We start from the raw sequence: 21,441 nt of genomic DNA on the forward strand, positions 1-21,441 counted from the left end.
AATTCACTCTTCCTTTCACACAAGATTTCTCTGTAGTATGTGATGCTCTTTGATAGCATTTTACCCACCATAGAACTTCTTTCAAAATTGGAGCGAATCCTCTCAAACCTTGTTGCTGCTCTATCAACTAAGTTTATGGAATATTCTAAGTTCCTTGTAATTTCAACAATGTTCATAGCATCTTCACCAGCAGTAGGTTCCATCTCAAGAAACCACTTTCTTTGCTCATCCTTAAGAATCAAGTCCTCATGAGTTCAAGTTTTATCATGAGATTGCAACAATTCAGCCACATCTTCAGGCTCCACTTCAAATTCTGGTTCTGTTGCTGTTTCCACCACATCTGTGGTTACTTCCTCCACTAAAGTCTTGAACCCCTCAAAGTCAGTTGTGAAAGTTAGAATCAACTTCTTGATTCTAACTTTAAGTTGATTCTAACATTAAGTTGCTGTTAATGTTGATATTTTGGCCACTCCTGCATGAATCACAAATGTTCTTATTGGCATCTACAATGGTGAATCCTTTCCCAAAGGTTTTCAATCTACTTTGCCAAGATCCATCAGAGGAATCACTACGTATGGCAGCTATAGATATGCATTTCTTAAATAATAAGACTTGAAAATCTAAATTACTCCTTGATCCATGGGCTACAGAATGGATGTTGTGTTAGCAGGCATGAAAACAACATTAATCTCCTTGTACATCTTTATCAGATCTCTTAGGTGACCAGGTGCATTGCTAATGAGTAGTAATATTTTGAAAAGAATGATTTTTTTTTCAAGAAGTAGGTCTCAAGAGTGGGCTTAAAATATTCAGTAAACCATGCAGTAAACAGATGTGCTGTCATCCGGGCTTTGTTGTTTCCTTTAGATAGGACAGACAGAGTAGATTTAGCATCATTCTTAAGGGCCCTAGGATTTTCAGAATGGTAAATGATCATTAGCTTCAACTTAGAGTCACCAGTTACCTTCACTCCTTATAAGAGAGCTAGCCTGTCCTTTGAAGATTTGAAGCCAGGCTTTGACTTCTTTCTATCTATCAAAGTCCTAGATGGCATCTTCTTCCAATAGAAGGCTGTTTCATCTCCACTCAAAATCTGTTGTTTAGTGTAGCCACCTTCACCAACGATCTTAAATAAATCTTCTGGGTAACTTGCTGCAGCTTCTCAATCAGCACTTGCTACTTTGCCTTTTATGTCATGGAGATGGCGTCTTTCCTTAAACCTCATGAGCCCACATCTGCTAACTCCAAACTTTTTTTCTGCAGCTTCCTCCCCTCTCTCAGCCTTCTAGAAATAGAGTTAGAGCTTTACTCTGCATTAGGCTTTGGCTTAGGGAATGTTGTGGCTGTTTTGATCTTCCATCCAAACCACTAAAATCGGCAATAAGGCTGTTTTGCTTTTTAATCATTTGTGTGTTCACTGGAGTAGCAGTTTTTATTTCCTTTAAAAACGTTTCCTTTGCATTCACAACTTAGCTAACAGGCACCAGAGGCCTTGCTCTTGTCCTGTCTTGGCTTTTAACCTGCATTCCTCACTAAGCTTAATCATTTCTAGCTTTGAATTTAAAGTGAGGAACTTGCAACTACTCCTTTCACTAGAGCACTTGGAGGCCATTGATGTGTTGTTAACTGACCTAATTTCAATATTGTTGTGTCTCAGGGAATAGGGAAGACCAAGTAGAGGGAGAGGGAAACAGATGGAGGAAGAGCTGGTTGATGGAGCAGTAAGAATACACACATTTGTCAATTAAGTTTGCTGTCTTACATGTGTGTGGTTTGTGGCACCCCAAAACAAGGACAATATAGTAACATCAAAGATGACTGATCACAGATCACCATAACAGATATAATAATAATAATGAAGGTTGAAATATTGAGAGAATGACCAAAATGTGACATACAGACATATAATGAGCATATGCTTTTGGAAAAATCGTGCCAACAGACTTGCTCAAATCATGGTTGCCATGAACCTTCAATTTGTAAAAAACACAGTATCTGCAAAGTGCAATAAAGCAAAGTGCATAAAGAAATTCTTGCTTTTGCCCACCCTACCCTCAACAGGAGGCAAGTATAAGTACGTTCATCTCCTCTTTGTTTATAATAGCAAAAAGTTAGAAACAAATTGTCTATGAATAAGACAGCAGGTAAGTACAGGTGGTATGTTATTACAATAAAATATGACAAAATAGAAAAGTATGCAGTAGTTAAAATGAGCCAACCAGCTATATGTATCTACACACAAAAAATCTCAAAAACATGACATTAAGTATAAAAAGCAAGTTCAAGAAAAATACACACAATATGACCATTTAAAAAATAAAGTTTAGGCTGGCTGTGGTGGCTCATGCCTATAATCCCAGCACTTTGGGAGGCCTAGGTGGCCAGATCACTTGAGGTCAGGAGTTTGAGACCAGCCTGGCCAACATGGTGAAACCCCGTCTCTACTAAAATAAAATAAAAAAATTTAGCTGGGCATGGTGTTGCTTGCCTGTAGTCCCAGCTACTCAGGAGGCTGAGGCATGAGAATTGCTTGAACCCAGGAGGCGGAAGTTGTAGTGAGCCAAGATCGCACACTGCACTCCAGCCTGGGCAACAGAGCAAAACCCTCTCAAAAATAAATAAAAATTTAAAAAAAGTTTAATATGAATATATATTATAGCTTATGCACATATAAAAGTATGCAATATCCATTGAAATGATAAATCCCTAATTCATGATAATAATTATCTCTGGTGAGGAAAGAGAAATGGTAAGTCTACATAGGAGATGCTGCCTGTAACCTCTTATTCCACAAGCGTGGTTGGTGGGTAATGAGTGTTCATTAACCTTTTTTTTTCTATACTTTTGTTATACCTCAAATATTTAATCACTTAAAAAACTGAAGTGAGTAGCAAAGACTGAACCTGGAGTTCATGAGGAGGCATTCAGAGGCTATCAGAATCAGCATTAAATACAAGACTCAACAGGTCACCCACATTGGTGGTAAAGGAGCTGAGTCAGGTGACAGCCATGTGGCTTCAGAGGTAGAAATGTGGATGTGGACCAGTACTGGGATTGCTTTTGTTGGGCAATAAAAAATATGTTGGTTTTGGCTAGCTAGCTTTGGATATGAGAACGCTACTGTTCTTTGGTTCTGTTGACGACTTCTAAAGTTTACCTTGCTGTCTCCATCCAGACAACAGAAATGTTTCTGGGCACTGCTTTGTCAGTTTTTATTCTTAATTTGTATTTGCCACATGAGTAGTAGCAGGTGAAGGGTGGTATCTGTGATGTGCTAGGGTCTCTGTTAGGTGCTTTCCATACGTTAATTCATGAAAGTCTCATAACAACTCCATATGGTGGGCATTACTATCTTCATTTCACATATGAGAAAACAGACTCAGAGAAGTGCAATTACATGCACATGGTGGCGGAGCCCAAATTGGAAACCATAATGGGTCCTGGTCCAAAGTCTGTGTTTTCTCTGTTACATCTGTGGTGCCCAAACTTGGTATGTAACAGTGTACTATATACAAAGACACAGGAGACACATAATTTTTTTTTTCTGGAGCATAAATTGTACTCCAAAATTTGAGAAAGAACTCAACAGAATTTTTATGTAACATCACATATAATGGAATTATGGAATTATATTATGGATAGAATACACATGCATGCACATTTTTAAGATAAAAGAACTTTAAAGAAGTTCTTGCTTTTAACAAGGCACTTCATACTATACCGTGAGGCCTCAGGGGGTACACTTTTACTTCCTTCTACTAACAAGGGTACTCCAGAGGAAGGGATTGAGTGGACTACACTACTCTCACAAATCAATCTGTTCCCAGACCTGCTAAATTGCTCCATGGTGATTTCTTTTTACCATCATTGTGACCAACATGGAGACCCCTTAAACAAACCTTCTGTAGAGATATTCCCTGTGTGCCCTTATCTGGAAGAAGTCTCCCTACAACTATTACACAAAAGAAACAATAATTTTCATCTGGCCTCATGTTGAGGCAATATTTTCTACCTGCATCCCTCTATATAGGGATAGACTGGCCAAATGTTAAAACTTCAAGAAGGATGTGGGCCAAGGGGAGCTGGGGACTCACCCTTTGAATCACTGTTGGGCCTACTGTGATGATTTGAGGTGGGATTTGTCCAGGAGGATTTGGGGCCATTCCTTAGCTGTTTATAAAAACCCCTAACAACAACCACAGTAGTAACAACAACTAATGTTAATTGAGCACTTACTATGTGCCTGCATTGTTAACCCTTCCAACAGTTCTGTGAAGTGGGGTCATCATTGCATTCACTTTATAGATAAAAAAAACTGAGGCACAGAGAGGTAAGACACTTGCCTATGGACTCAGACCACATAATATCTCCCAATCAACAGGACAAGAGAATAAACAAATGCCCCACTCCCTCACCATTTGTCTTAATTTCACCATCAAGCCCTCACACAACTAAAAGAACAGTACCTCAAAATGAAATGAATCCAAGTTCTTTCAAGCACTAAATATCTTAAGACTCTCTCTCCTTGTTGCTTTTAAATTTAGAAAAGGCCTTTAGAACTATGTCTCTTGGTAATGGCAGCCTGTAATCATTCTGCTCCAGGAATCAAGTGATGTCTTCAGAGTATGTCATTTTCCCCTGTGACACTAATAGCAAAACCACACTTTCAACCAAACCAAAGGATGACTGAGAAGGAGAGAGACGTGTGGTCTCTTGGTTTTCACTCAGCAGTTGCAGCCAAGTGTTCTTGGCTTCCATTCTACCTCCTTAAGCAATAAGCAAGATACTTAACCTCGTACCCCCATCTGTGAAATGCTGATGCTACCTCTTTACCTCTTTGTGAGGAGTATTTCCAAGTTCCGGTTTCCAAAAGCCCATGAAGATGAAATGTATAGCGCGCATAGGCTGCCTCGGGGAACTGTTTTCTTAAAGATGTCAGAGGGTTTGGGTGGTGAATTGTGTATGCTTAGATTTGTTTTAAATTTAAAACTGTACATAATAGTAAAATCATGGGAAATCCTACAGTATAGTAATTAAGAATATGAACACTGGGATAGCGCTTCTTGAGTTCAAATTCAGGTTCCTACACTTTCACATTACAGTGGCCATGAGCTTTCTCCACCTCGATATCCCCATCTTTGATAATACATATAATAAATGTAATTCTCAAAACTACCAAATTAGGGGGATACTACTATTTCCTCTGATTATAGATGAGGAAAGTATACTAGGCTACAGGTATATAATAAGCCCTTAATAAAAGATTATATTTAGATATAAACACATATGCATATATATGTACATACGCATAAATATGTACATACACATATTGGTGGCTTCCATTTGACTATTACATAGATAAGAAACAAAATAATACATGCAGAGGCAGTATGTACTGGGTAGCTTTGTAATGTAATAGAAAAATCACTGAGTTAAAACTTTTTAATTTTGTGAGTTAAAAAGATGGTGTTGCCAGTGAGTATATGAATGAATTTGAGCAAAGAATTCTGTCTCTCTGGGAATCATTTTCCTCAGCAGTAAAATGAGGTCAGTGGGTTGGATAAGATATAATAATTCTTTGACTCATAGTTGTTCTGTTATGCTTTGTTTTTCAATCTTGCAAAGTTTGGAAGAAAGGTGAAATTTCCAGTCAAAGATAATGATCTTGGTCTGCATATTTTAACTTTTGCTTCTTTTTCCAAATTACTGTAGAAATAGCTAACTGATATAATAGAGAAAATGTTTCTTCACTGCTGAAAAATAGGCAAGGATGCCAGAAACTTCGAATTTCTGCATGATGTGGAGCTGCTGAGGTCAGAGTAAGGGAAGGACCCACCACCCCGGGATCCTAGAGCACAAGAAGAAAAGCATGAGGGATGGCGGGGAAGTCAAGGAAACTAGTTCTTAACACAATAATCCAGCATCTACACCTGACCATCTTCCTTTAGCTTCATCTTCCTCTTTGCCTTGGAAAGACTGCTGGGTCTCTACTCTGCCTAAGATAAAATTATGCTACATACACATGTTCTCATTTTCCTTAGCCTGAGCTCTTAACATTTTCAACAAGGATCTTGCATGATCTGCTGCAGAACTTTTCCCAAATCCCAGTACTGAAAAGCCCATGTGGTTCCATTTTTAAGTCACTATACTCAGAAAAAGTCTCAGCAGTTGGGAAGAAGAGGACCAATTTTAGGAATTTGAGAAAATATCCCCCTTTGAAATAAAGTCATATAAAAAACAAGGGAGCACATATAACCAATTCTAATTTATATTTATGTTGAAGACATTCTAATGTATATTTATGTTGAAGACATACCTTCAACAGCAAGGTCATACACATGTGGAAAAATTTAGGAACAGGAAAGTATTCATAGGGATGAAAGATATTGTCAACTGAAAAATGCAGTGGAAGCAGTGAAAAGTAAGCTGGGTGACTGTGAAAACAGAAGCAAAAACAAAATAAACAACTTAGACTGGTATTTACAGGATCTGAATGAAACATTCTCTCAGATGTCAAAAAAATAATAGAAAGATTAAAAAATTATACTTAGAATATAAAGAGATATTGGATAGATTCAAGAATCGAATGGACAGAAGAAATGTTAATCACAAAAGGCATAGAAGAGAAATGTTTTAAGCTGAAAAAGTTTATTAAGTCTTCAGATAGAATGGCTCAAGTACTACACAAAGTACTTTACAAAATTAATGAAAGGACTACACCTGGAAATATTCTGTTGATATTTAAAAAAATATGTATGATAAAGAGAAAAGTTCTATAAGCAGCCAGGAAGAGAAAACAGGCTACCCACATAGGAGAGATATATTAAATTGGCATCTCTCCTTTCTAATAATGCAAGTTGACTATGTCTTTAGAAATGTAAGGGGAAAGATAGTTAAGATAGAAGAGCTTTATATTCAATGGAAATATTTACCTGGAGGTGAATACAAAAAAATTCTCATATAAATGGTGACTTATAAGTCTTAATAGTCACATATTCTTCAGGAAAATCTTACCTAAAAAAAAGACTTAGCAAACTGAGGAATTAAAAATATATAATTAAAACTTAAGTACTGGAAAGGAAGTATGTGTGTGAATGTGTGCGTGTATTCATATATATTCAATGAAATCTGTAAATCTTACAGTAAGTTTAGATAATTATTGTTGATATGTTTCTAAAATACAATGCAAATATTTCTTAAAAAGAAATTCAGCAAGAAGAATCAGTAGATATTTATTCAATTCTTGTCACTATCGAGGCAAGCAAAATTAATTTGCAACTGTTACTAGGATGCAAATGAAATTATTCTTTTCAAATCATTGAAAAATTACACAAAATATCAACGAAAGTAAAAAATAAATGAATGAAAAAGATATATCAGGAAGTGCAAACAAAATTCAAGTTTAATAATACTAATCTTGGACAAAGGATATAAAGCCAAAAGCACTAAAGGTGACAAAAAGATTATTTTATATTGATTAGATGCACACTCCATAATGAAAATACACATAAGCCAAGTAAGATGATGTAAATTAAAAAGCAATGTGTTGGAAATTCAAATAAAACAGTCATGGTGGAAAATGCAAAATGTCTATCTTCATAGATCAAGTAAACAAAAATATAAAATATTTAAAAATTGAATTAATGTTTCTTATAACAAAATTTTAATCATCAAAGTATACATATTTTCTAACATCCATGGATACTAAATAAAATTTGATCATGTAGTAGTCCACCAACAAAAATTAATAAACTAAAAAATAGAAATTATATAAATTGAATTTTTAAAAACTTCAATGACTCTAGAAATTGAGGAAAGGGTAAACAAAAATGTGAAAATTATGAAACACTTTTCCTAAATCATCTTAAATCAAAAATAGTAAATATAACTATTAAAAAATTAACAATAATAAGAACAGGACATGTCAAAATGTATAAAATTCAACAACCATATCAGATTTAAAGTACAATTTATACTGTTAAAGCTTTTATTATTTAGAAAGAAAGAAAGTATAGTGAATAATCTTCTTTTTTTTTTTGAGACAGAGTCTTGCTCTGTTGCCCAGGCTGGAGTGCAGTGGTGCGATCTCGGCTCACTGCAACCTCCGCCTCCCAGGTTCAAGAAATTCTCGACTCCCAAGTAGGTGGGATTACAGGTGCACACCAACATGCCCAGCTAACTTTTATATTTTTACTGGAGATGGGGTTTCACCATGTTGGCCAGGCTGGTCTCAAAATCCTGGCCTCAAGTGATCAGCCTGCCTCAGCCTCCCAAAGCCCTGGGATTATAGGTGTGAGTCACCACACCGGGCAATTATCTTTTATTTCGAGAAACCAGAAAAACTTGCAATATAAGAAGCAGAAGGAAGGAACTAATAATAGTAATAAAATAACGAATCATAAAATCTAACAATATATAAAACAGAACTGATGAATACATTTAAGAAACAAACCATTAGGTAATCTGAATGGGGCAAATAAGAGAAAAGAAAATAGCTTTATACAATTGGAGGAAAGGGATATAACCAAAGATACAGAAGAGCTTTTGAAAATTAAAAAGATACGTGATAAATTTAAAATGTCAACATATTGGTAATTTCTACTGTTTCTCAAGTTAGAAAACACGATAAAAGCAATAACACAAAAAGCTGAGGTAACTGTCAAAGAGCTTCTTCAATAATAATTTAGGCTTTGATGGTTTTCCTCTGAGTTATATCAAACTTCGAACAAACGTTTGCTCTCTATATTAATTAAGCAATTCTGCAGCTTACAGCAAGATTGCCTACTCATTTTTCCAAGCTCATGTAATCCGTTTACTCCCAAACTGACAGAGATTGTATGAAATAAAGCCCCAGAATACTCTCAATATTAAATATTGATAAGTAATATCTTTCAGCTTAAATCAAATCCAGAAACACAATAAAAACATAGCAAACCATGATAAAGTTTATTGTAGGAATGTAAGGTTAGTTTTTCATTAGAAAATCTTTTATTTATTTATTTATTTATTTTTGATACAGCACACTCTGTTGCCCAGGCTGGAGTGTATTGGCATGATTACGGCTCACTGCAGCCTTTACCTCCCATGCCTCAATCGATCCTGTCACCTCATTCTCCTGAGTAGCTGGGACCACAGGGGTGTGACAACATGCTTGGCTAATTTTTAATTTTATTTTTTGTAGAGATGGGGTCTCCCTATGTTGCTCAGGCTGGCCTTGAACTCCTGGGCTCAAGCGATCCTCTCACCTCAGCTTCCCAAAGTGCTGAGATTACAGGTGTGAGCCATTGTGCCAGGCCCATTAGGAGAGCTTTTGATTTAAAATTTTTACAGACAGGTCAAAGGCAATAGAAGAAAGATATAACTATTTTGATATGGCAAAAGGGTATTTAATATAACAACTATTTCAGATAAAAAGTTTTAATAATCTCGCATTTGAAGAATCCTTCCTTAACAAAGTAGATAAAATGTATGAAGTTAGCATCCAATAAAATGCATAATTGTAAAACCCAATTGGGAATTAAAGTCTGAAAATTTTAGAATGTAAGAAGATACACAGGAAGATATACTAGCTATAAATATTAGAAAAGAAGACAGAATTAATCACAGATACTACAATCACCTTATTGGAAAACTACTTAAAAATTAACTGGAAAACTATTAGAACTAATAAAATGTTTCATTAAAGTGGTGGGATAAGAAGGCAGATGTGGTGGCTCACACCTGTAATCCCAGCACTTTGGAAGGCCGAGGTGGGTGGATTATTTGAGGTCAGGAGTTAGAGACCAGCCTGACCAACATGGTGAAACCCCGTCTCTACTAAAATGCAAAAATTAGCCTGGCATGGTGGTGTGCACCTGTAATCCCAGCTACTAGGGAGGCTGAGGCAGGAGAATCGCTTGAACTTGGGAGATGGAGGTTGCAGTGAGCTGAATTCGCACCACTGCACTCCAACCTGGGTGACAGAGCAAGACTCCCTCTTAAAAAAATAAAAATAATAAAAGTAAAAGAAATCAACAAAAAACCTGTTAGAAACCTATTGTTTTCCCCAAAACTAATATTTCTGAAGCTCTTTTTTTGGCAGGGGATGGGGATGGGGGCTGCATGCATGGTCTTTTCTACAGAAAACCCACTGACATGCACATTTTTGTAAATCATTTTATGGAGTTCAATAGAAGCCCATGGATCACAAACTATAGGTTCACCAGTCGAGAGTGAAGAATGACAGTTTGGAGAATACAACAGCAAAGCATTTCTTTCACAATGGAGGCAACTTAAAATGCCTGGGAAAAAAATGTTGACAATTAGACTAATTTGAAGAAAAAACAAAACCGTACTGAGGGACGTAAACGAGACATGGTATATCCCTAAATAAGAAAATAAGTATAGAAAAAATGCAGCGCCATTGCTGCTGAGTTAATCTGTATTTTTCACACAGTTCGAGTGAAAATCCCAGGGATATCTGGGAACATAAAAAATTATTTAAATTGTATGTGGTTGGAAAAATCCAGTAAAGACCAAGGAGATTTTCACCCAAGATTAGAAATGAGGATAGATTGGTCCTCCAGATGTTAAAACTAATTAAAACAATGTGATCCAAGTATAGAAACAGACAGAAAAACAGAACAGAATAGAAAATCCAGTAATGAACCCAAGCCTACCAAAGAGTTTAACTGTTCAAGTTGTTGGTAAAAGATTATTACACAGTGGTGTGGGAAGAACTGGCTAATCAATCGGGGAAAGAAACACTGGATGTTGACCTTGTACCTTACATCATAATAAATTCTAGAAGGAGTACTAATTTAAATAAAAAAGAATCAAAAGTACTATAAAGAAAGGTAGTAATAAAAAGGACAATGGCAGCCCAATTACAATTATAAATAGGGGTGCTAAATTTCTGAATAATATTAAAAATACAGAATTCAGATATACATTAAAACAATACATCATAACCAAATGTATACAGAAATACTAGAATGATCCAATATTTAAAAATGTTTTTTATGACATTCACTGTACTAGTAGGTAAAAGAAAAATATCACCATCTTAACAAAAGGCAAAATTGCATTTGATTAAATTGAGCATCTATTTTTTTTTAAATGAATAGTTGAACTTCCTTCACATGGTCTTATTTCTAAATGATGACACATTTGAAGTATTTCAATTAATGTAAGAACAAGACTCTCCTTGGAGTATCCAGGGACTCATATGCAGTAGTTAACATCATTTTATTCTAACAGTACTTAAATTGACATTGTATACTCTATTATACTAAGGAAGTGACCTGCAAACTTTGTTACAATCTATCAACTATTTAAACTGATGAAGCCAGGAAATCTTGGAAGAGCAACATGATACAGTACAAAGTACAGGAGTTGGACCAAATTTAGAATCCAGAATCAGAATACTAATTTGGCAGATTACTAGCTATCTGACCTCGGCGGGTTACCTAAACTTTTTGAACCTCAGTGTCCTTATCTGTAAAATTGAAGTAACAGCAGCCAAGATAGAGTATACTTGCTACTGCCTATATCACCTGCTGATTACAACAGAAAAAGCAACCAAGTAGACTGGAAGGTAAACAGAACTGGTGGACTGGGGAGGAAAATTTAAACCTAGAGAAATGACCCACACTACCATGAGGTCCAGAATTTACCCCCCAACTCAAGTAGCTGCAAACTCCCCAAATATGGTGACAGACAAGTTTATAGATTCAAGAAGCTCTGCAAAGTCAAAATAGGGTACCCTGAAAGAAAACCATGCCCACACAAATAATCAAACTGCTAAGAACTAAAAAAGAAGAAACTGTGAAAACAGAGAAAAACGACACATTCCATATATAACAATGATTCAAATGACCGCATAGTTCCTTCCCATTAGAAAATAGAGTAACAATGGTTATATGAGGATAAATAAAAAAGGATATATAAAATGCTTGCAGATAAAAGACACAAATCGTAGGCATTATTATTCTAATTGGAGTTTCTTTACTATATCTTAACACATTATATTTATTTTCCATTCTATTTTTTCATCTTCTCATAGCTTTACCCTACGTGTATTTGATCCCAAGAACTGAATGCGAATACAGTCATTCCTCAGTATAGGCAGAGGATTGGTTCATGATCCCTGAGTATACCAAATCCATGCACTCAAGTCCTGCAGACAGCCCTGCAGAACCTGCATATACTAGAAGTCAGCCCTCCATATATGTGGATTTTGCATCCTGTGAATACTGTATTTTTGATCTGCATTTGGTTGAAAAATACCTGTGTATAATTGGACCCATTCAGTTCAAAATGTTGTTCAAGGATCAGCCGTATATCTTTGATATCATTTCTTTTGATTTACCCAAAACTTTTGCTGAAATGAAAGTTTTTGCCAATTCATGTCTTGCTTTTGAACAAGTTTTTCTTAATTTTATAAGGTCTCTCAAGTATTATACAGGTATCTTAATGGACCCTTTACTGTTTTATAGCGATATTGTGACAATCAAGTGAGATAGAAAAATACAAATTCCTGTGCCCAACTAAAACACTGCAAGTCATATATTTCAGAAGCAGTACTAGCTTGGAAGATCTGAAAGCCTGATTCTTTTAGCCAGTCTCCTGAGAAAGAGTTTCAGAGAGATCTTGCCCACATTTCTTCCATAGGCTGATGAGGTTGGGGGTGTGTCCATAAACCATGCTGTGCTTTCCCAGCTGACCTAGGCCAAGCAGTCACCACACGAAATCCACACAGCCTTCACCAAGGCATTTTTGGCTGTTGTTTGATGCACATTTGACCCATACAAAATGCTGCTTCCAGCAAACCAGGGACTCTACCCTCTGTTTTCTCTTCAGAACAGGAAACTAGCAGTAGTGACGTTAAGGTACACAAAAATTAGATTCCCAGTAGATTCAGAGGATGACTAATTCCAACAAGCATAACAAACCACAATGGGTCTGGAAGACTTGGCATTCTGATAGTGTTTATAAATCCCTGACCCCTCTGACCCTGTCAACTTCCCAGAAGCTGTGAGCATTAGCACACAAAGCACCTGCAAGTGATGTGTGAACCTGGTCTCTTGGCCAAACTCTTATGCATGGGGCATGGACAGCATGAAGCTGCACTAGGAAGCCTCGGGTTGGAGGATGTGAAGAACAGGTGAGAGGGGTGTTTAGCTCCCCATCGCGGAACAAAAAACATCTCTGCATAAGGGATGGCATCATCTAAAGACTGAGCAAGATGAGGAGTCTTGAGATGGCTAGAGACACCGTCTCAGAGCTTCTTAAAATCCTTGGCCAGTATTGAAGGCAAGTCACACAAGTGTCTTGGATTTTATGATTCTCTGTTGAACAGAAGGCAGCAAGGTAAACTGAAAAGAATGTGGAGCCTGGGTCTGGTCTGGGTTCTGTTTGCTATTCTTGGGAAGGTGACATGGCCTCAGTTTCTCCTTCTGTTAATAAGGGATCAGAAACTCCTGTTTTTTTTAATGAAATGCATGCATATAGTAGATCAGGTTGAAGGAGTAACAGGATTTGAAAACTCCTACATGGTACAGAGCACTCTTTCTGTTACAAATCCTAACAAAGTCATGGGAAAAAAAATAGGGACTAGCTCAAGTTTGCTGACTTCAGCTAGAAAATTTTACTCTGTCCTGTTAGTCCTATATTCATTTCTATAAGAACGTTAGAGAATAAAGTCTCCCTGCCCCCCCTGTACTGGCCCTTCCTCCTTTTCTTTTTCCAACACATCCATATATGAGTCTCCCAATAATCCCACATGTGTTCCCCATGGTGCTTCTCTCATGTGGGCCATCTCACTATTTAAAAAGTGTACAATTTCATAAATGGGGGAAGACTATCCTCTCCACTCTCTAGTATACCATCCTAACTATGAATAAATGACATGACTCTGTTATTGCTAGTTTTCATCTGCAAGTAAAATGTGGCAAAACCTAAAATACTTTTGTTAAGCTAGATCTACCTAGTTTAACTTCTTTGTGTCAACAACATTCTTTTACACTATTTAAATTTCCTTTTATTTTGTGGTACCATAAGCCCTCCCTTTCTACTCCCTTCCTGGGTAATTATGAACAGTAAATATTTCAAGCTCTTACCTGTCTCACAGTGCACTTGTATCTGAAACCTTAATCCAAAATAAGTCTAATTTAAGTAAAAGAAAATATAGACCCCCAATAATATGGTTTGCCAACATTTCGCTCCAAGTTAGCAGATGGAATCAACAATCAAATGTGAGATTTATCTTAATGTAATTTCATCATTTATAAAATTTCACCAATATCAGGAAATTCTATCAAAAGTAACTGAAGAGTAAACTAGCAGCAGGACCCACGTGCCCATACGTAAGGTTAAAAACTTAGGGTAAAAGAAGGAACTATTAGATTAAAGTGATCAACAGGTCAAGGCTGGCACCAGAGCACAAATCTCAGGGCTACTCAGGAAGTGATGGACTTTTTAACAACAGAGATAAGAAGTATCCTTACCTGTCTTCTGTCAGTTTCATTAAGGTTGTTCCTCGGGTGGAGAAAACAATAAAGGACATTCTCAACTGTGGGCTGGAAAGGAAAAGAAGCTCTATTAGGACAGACAATAAGACTGCGCATGCCACTCCCTTCAGGCTCCCTCCCTGTCCTTCCCTTTCTATCACGGCTGCCATAGCTGAAGACCCGTAACCCACAGGGGGCCTCCTAGGCTGGTGCTGCGGGTGTTGATTAGCCAGCAGTGGACTTGAAGTGTGGGTCAAAGAGAAGACACACTGGATCTTCCTGAGGCTGCTTCTGACCTGATATCATTGCTTAGTGAGTGTGGATTACGAGTAAGAATGATAAACTTCATTGTTGCCCTGTGTTCTGTTTGAAGTGTGTCCCAACAAGGGGACCAATCTGTATGGTGTCTATAAAAGGGGATCCCGATAGGTAAAATTTGATAATGTTTCCACGGTAGCCTGGTGTATTCTCTAATGATGAGTTGCAGCTTGATGCCATCAGCTATTAACATTATATAACAAACTCCCTTTGATCTGAAAGTAGGATCACCATCAACTTTTAATTTCTCCTTGGCTTCCCAAGGAGATTATCCTATAAGGAGAGAATGTGCTGACTGGTCATAAGAATATCTATTCCATTTGGTAGTCATACTTCTCATTATTAATGAATAAATTGGCATGGTTTTTATATGGCAGTGCTCAGGAGCATTCTCAATGTAAGAGTCACACTCTGGAGACAGAAGCACTCTCACCTGAGGACGAACTTGTTTCTCAGTCTGCAAGATGGACCATCAGACTGCAGTGGATTCAGCAATGCAATGCCGTTCTGTGTGTTCAACTTGTTCTTCCGTCATAGCATCAATCTATTTCTTCACAATGCAATAACCTCCCACACCTGATCGGGCTCTGAACCTTGCAGTTCCAGTTCCCCAAGTGTTTCTCAAACCTGCCTCACTTCCCGTATCTTAGCTTAGGATCCTGGCCTCAATCGTCTGACCACTACAATTTCCTAGCTGCTGTCTTGCCTAGGAAGATTCTTTGCTCCAATTCACTCTTCACACTGCTCCCAGAATTATTTTCCTAAAACAAAAATTAGAACCTGTCACTTATCTGCTATAAAATTTCCAATGACTCCTACTGTCTCCAGGATAAAGTCTGCATTTATTACCATGTGCCTGATGCATCTTTGGAAGCCCTTGGCATGGTGTTTAATATTTGATAGGAGCTCAGGCAATACCTGGTGAATTGAATATTGGTCCCTAAAACAGATCTCAGTTTTCTGTCCATGACCCCGTGCTGCCTGGGACTACTTCCCCGGCACTGGGGCAGCAGGACACCATGTCCTAAATGATAATAACAACAATCATAATGATTATAATAATATAATAATGGCCAACCTTACTGAGTTCTTACCATGTGTGAGATCATAGTGATTTGCACGTATGATCTCATTATACTTGAACAACTGTATGAGACTGGTACCTATAGTACCAATCCTGATAGTTCATATCAAACTAACAGTTCCTATTTTCCACAAAAGGAAATTGAGGCCCTGAAAGATGAAACAATTTCCTTGAGGTTACACAGTGGGGGAGTGGCAGACCTGGGGCTTGAAGTCAAGTGTTTTAATTCTAGAACTTGGGCTCCTAACTGCCACATTATATACTGCTCCCCTTCTGTCAAGTTCAGCTCTGGAAATAATAAATTTGAAATGTGGAAAATAAAGGTCTCCAAGAGGCAACTGGCATATAAGTCTAGGCTAGAGGCATAATTTGGAAGTCCTCAGTGTACTGATGTGGGCAAAGTTGTTCAGAGAGAGTGTCAGCAGTGAGGAGGGAAGTGAGCCAAATACAAAACCAACACTAGTGTGGGAAGGGCTGGCTGAGGCCAGTGAGACGGAAGCAGAATGAGAGCCAGTGGAGGAAAGAGTTTCAAGGAAGGATAAGTCTGGATCCAATGAAACCTCTGCATCCAGTGGACTAAAGGCTGCAGAGTGCTCCTGGATTTTTCCTCTGGGTCATCCCTGGGTGAGACCTTGGCAGGCAAGCAGGTGAAGGGTGGGGAGGAGGGCCAGATAGCAGTGGGTTAAGGAATGAATGAGAAGTAAGGATATGGAGATGGCCAGTCTTTAAAGACAAATGAGTGAGAAACTAGTAGAGAAATAGGGTCCCATCTATAGGAAGACAAGATGAAGAGTTTCACTGTCATTGCTTTTTTTGGGACAAGGGGCAGGAGAGATTAGTTTGTGTTTGTAGACTGTGGGGAAGGAGCCAGGGGAAAGGTAGAGAAAAATACAAGACAGAAACAAAGACCTGGAGGAAACTGGAGACAATGGGATAAAGTCAGACTAAAATGGAGAGGTTGGCCTTACATGGGAGGGATACTTGGATCTCAGAGACTAGTGGGAAGGACATATATGCATCTTTTAGGAGTAGATTGGAACTTGAACTCGTGTCTACTACTCTCTGGATTCTTGGTGAAGTAGGAGGTGAGGTTATTTGCTGACAGCAATGGGTGTGAGGTGTAGGTTGAAGGCTTGAGGAAAACAGCAAAGCATAAGAATCATTATTAGAAAAATGATAGAAGGTCAGAATAAAGATAAATAAAAGGACTCAAAATGTCAAAAATCCCACTGAGATTAGAAATGATGTACTTGTACTGGCATCAGCCACTGTTATTGAATGAATTTCCCCCCTGTAGTCCCAGCTGCCTTAGACTTTTTATTAAAATGAATAAATAAATGAAAATTGCCCATTCATTCACTTATTTAAAAATACTGACTGAGCATGTACTATGTGTCTGGCACTGTTATGGGCACTTGGGCTGTGACTGTCAACAGACGACAGCCCAGCCTCTGCCTGGTGGAGTTTGGGTGATGGTAAGATCTTGGCTCCACACTTTGAGGGGCTCCATGGCCAAGTAGGGTTAGCGGAGACAACCAGAGAAGGGTGCCTTGTCTGGATTAAGCCATGTCAACCTCCCTGGTCCTCGGTTTCTTCATCTATAAAGCAAGGGAATTGGATTAAGGGTTCTCTTAATCCCCTCCCTTGCCCCTGCCCACAATTTTCTAAGGTTCTAAGATAGTGAAGAGTCTGGGATTGCTGAGGGAACTGAGAAAGATGTTGTGTGCCCACTCTAAGCCAGGTGCTGGACTGGTGGGCTTGCACATGTTTTCTCTTATAAGCCTCATATATAAACTAGGGTTCAGCCAAGGTTGGTGAATTGCTACGGTTGCACAACGGAACTTAGATCCAAACTCACATCTGCCTGACTTCAAAGCCTATCCCACTAGACTCCTCCACTTCAGAGAGAACAGAAGCCCAGAAGAGCCAATGAGACACAGAGCAGTTACTGTGAAGGGTGTGGAGGCAGACTTGTTTTATATCACTCCAAAGGACCAATGGCTGCGAGTGAAGAAAGGACGTCTTGGCTTAATGACAAAAAGACTTATGAAAACTGGAATTGTCCAACTATTGGACTTTTGCCTCAAAGGCAGTGAGTTTTCACCAGAGCTATTCAAGTAGAGAGTTACACAATGCCTCCTAGGATAGGCTGGGAAATCTCATTCCTTTTAATTCCTAGTTTCTATGATCCTTTCAAACATTTTCTAACACCACCCATGTATTTGTTTCTCTCCTTTTCCTGTACTTTTTCTCCCTTCTGTCCTCTCAGCATCTGTTTTTCCTAATCATCTGGGTTTAGATGCTTCCTGCTGCAGCTTCCAATTTTTGGCATAACAGACAAGCTACCTCCTAACCCTTTCCCTCCAATTAGGCAGGTAGGTATGTGCTGAGGTCAATAACCAAATTTGAGGGTAACATGTCTGTCACTACCCAGGGCTTAGAGGATAACCTGTATTCTGAGACAGAGAACCTTACTCAAAGAAGAACTTTATGGTCACTCCTATCAACTGGAAGACTCTATGGAGGCCATCAGCATGAGGTGGAGCTGTGTTAGAATTTACGATGATCAGACCAATTTTACCAAAGACTTTGACAGCTTGCTTCAAGCACTCTATGAAAGCTATTACTGTTGTGTTATCCCTTGGAGGCTGTACACAGCGGGGTGAAGTGACCTCATTTCCTTACTACTAAGTCCAAGACTCCCATGATATTTGCAGTGACTATGTTCAAAACTGCATTGCCTTGCCTGGGAAAGTGGTGTTGAAAATGCTCAGAGGATTCTACCTGATAGTACACACAGCTAGAGAGTGACCAATTGTCACATTTTGCTCAGGACTAAGGAGGGTTCCCCTTAGGATGTGAGACTTTCAGTGCTAAAACTGGGAAAGATCTGGGCAAACTGGGATGAATTGTTCATCCTACACACTGTACACCCTACACGTGAGTCCAGCTAAAATGTGCCAATTGCTGCTGCATGATGCAGTGTGCAAGAAAAATGTTAAAGGTAATAAGAATAGGCTATTCAACAGAGAAGGGAGAATGCTAAATATTTTTGGTCTCGTAACCAGATTTGGCTCCTCCCAAAAACATAAAGCCAAATGTTACTCTAAAATGTGGCAAAGATGAAAACAAAGCAAACAGTCTCTGGTCCGAGATCTGAGAGCCCAACTTAGTCAAAAAACATCCCCAAAGTATGTAGTAATTAATAGAATAGCAAACGTGGACTAGTTTGACTCATGACAGAGAACTACAAGTGAACAAAATGCATAGTGTTTCTCACCTGATGAATTTGTGAGCCAACTGTTCCACAAAGTAATAGATTTCATTCCAGTGGTGCAGCACACTTCCTGATCTAGGAAAACAAAAGCAGGTGTTGCGTGACTCAGGTGTTTATTTGTCTTTACCTTGTATTATTTATCTTCACATTCTGTCATTTTACATTTGACCTCTCCAATAACCGGACTCATTACTTGAAACTTCTGTAACTTTGGAAATTATTTGAAAGGCTGTTTCAACTTTCTGTTAGGGTTCTTTAAGATGTTGTAAAAGAACTCCCCCAATCTCGCACTGCCCCCACCCCAAATCCACACACCCAAACCCTGAAAAACAACAGCAGCAACAACAAACGCTGGGCCCAAAGAGATTCACAAGTGAGTTTTGCATCTTCGAGAACAGCTATTTTTGTGCTATTAAATTATTTCTCTGATTAGGGAAGAAAAACTATTCTAATCCATTTAAATGAAATTAGCACACACGATAAACACATCCCCTCCCCAAAGAGTCCAACTTCATTTGTAAATATAGATGCAAAATCTCTAAATCATATTAATGAAATGAACACAGCAGGAATCCAAAAGAATAATAATTAATTAATTGGTGAAGTTTATTTCAGGAAGGTAGTGATAGCTGAACATTTAAGGAAATCTAATTTAGTCGTATTAATAAACAAAAGAAGAAAAACGACACAGCTTTTTGTTATACGAAAAAGGAATCCTCTTAGTGACAAAAGAAGGAAACTGTTTCCCTAGGACATACGGAATCATGGGATTTTAGATTTGGAAAGGGGCTTCTTTATTTCCCAAGTTTGACTTCTGTTTCACTGGTACCATTTCCTACTGCTTCAGTCAGCTTATATTTTCCATAGTGCTCATATTCAGTTTGTTGCAATGGCTCCGATTAGTTTTTTCTATTCAAACCCACTGTTTTTAGTAGCTGTGATGCCTCCTCCCTTTCACCTAAGGATCAATTTCAGGCAAGCTCTGCATTTCTGCTTGCCATTCTAATAACTGTTGAGGTTAGAGTTTGCTCTTTCTACTCTGACATTTTGTATTGCAAACATTTTCCACTGATTTCTGATGATTTTTATTTATTATGCACTCGTTTACAATTTTAACATCCAGAGAGCTATTTGTTGCTGTTTTTCCTTTGTTTCAAACTATTTTACAGAGATTTAAGAGGACTTTTTGCTTTCCTTTTAATGGAATGATAGTCACAAGAATTCTCATTCTGATCGGGTGTATTCCATTTCCAGGAGGACAATTTATTTTTCTTTGTCCCATATCCAGAAATGATATATCTGTCTGACCTGAAAAAGTCGTATAATATGCTCTGGTCATACCATTAGATACTCTGTGTCATAAGGATGTCTCACTTTCCTCAAATTAATCTAGAACTTCAATTCTGGAGAATGTACATAGGCATCTTTTACAGAGATAGTCATTGTTCCACTGTTAGAGAAAAAAATTATAAATCCACCAGTACACAATTTCTATGAATATATTCACATACACATTCTTATTTCTTTAAAAAAATGGGAAAATAAGTTAACATTTGCTCATTTTATGTGGAGAACGCATGGGTGTTCATTATATTATCCTTTGTTCTTTTTTGAACAACACAGATTGTCTAGAATCTTATAATAGGCACTGTAAAAAGGGTCAAAAGCAATGATTCAATCCTGGATTCTTCTCCTCATACAGGAGATATTCATTATAATTATGTTTTTGTGTGCTCATCTTGAACCCCACTTTGGCTAATTTGAGATGATATTTGGCATAACCAGAGGCAGGAAGATTATACTGGGGATTTAATATTTCTCATTAACTATTAAAAATAACATCACCCAGCACTACTCTAGCTGCCTAAGGTGCAGAGATGGCTAAGAAATGGTGCTTTCCCCTCAAGAACTCAGAGATGAGAGAGGAAGACAGAAGAATTAATATGTAACCTGTCATGAAAAGTGCTGCAGTTGAGGACTGTGCATTTGGAAAAAAGAAAAGGGGAATGGCTCTCTGTGCTGGTGCAGGCTGTGAAGGGGGGTGGTTTTTAATCCCATTCTTGAAGGACAGGTAGAAACTTGTGAGGAAGACAAGGGGAGAAAGATCATCCTTGGTGTAAAACATGGAAGTTGGGGAAGAGCAAGTGGTTTCATGGTGCAGCACCATGCAGCCTGTAGAGGGGAGGTGAGGAGCTGGGGAGATGGGGAAGGGATCTGGAAGGAGCGTGCCAGGGTCCCCTCCTGTCAAAAGCACCCCTTTGTCTATTCTGCTC

General features: G+C 38.1%; 1 protein-coding gene across 7 annotated transcripts in view; it reads right to left on the reverse strand.

Annotated features, from left to right (window-relative positions):
* ANTXR1 (ANTXR cell adhesion molecule 1) overlaps nt 1-21,441 on the reverse strand; it is a 236,575-nt gene that overhangs the window by 190,244 nt on the left and 24,890 nt on the right. For all 7 annotated transcript variants that reach the window (XM_003830925.6, XM_008956339.6, XM_008956338.5 and 4 more), the window contains exons 2-3: nt 19,172-19,243; nt 14,487-14,558 (exon numbers count right to left, since the gene is read on the reverse strand). In XM_003830925.6, coding sequence (XP_003830973.1) covers nt 14,487-14,558; nt 19,172-19,243 — 144 coding nt within the window. The remainder of the gene's footprint in view (nt 1-14,486; nt 14,559-19,171; nt 19,244-21,441) is intronic.

This window comes from Pan paniscus, chromosome 12 (genome assembly GCF_029289425.2).
Source record: "Pan paniscus chromosome 12, NHGRI_mPanPan1-v2.0_pri, whole genome shotgun sequence".
NCBI classification, from domain to species: domain Eukaryota; kingdom Metazoa; phylum Chordata; class Mammalia; order Primates; family Hominidae; genus Pan; species Pan paniscus.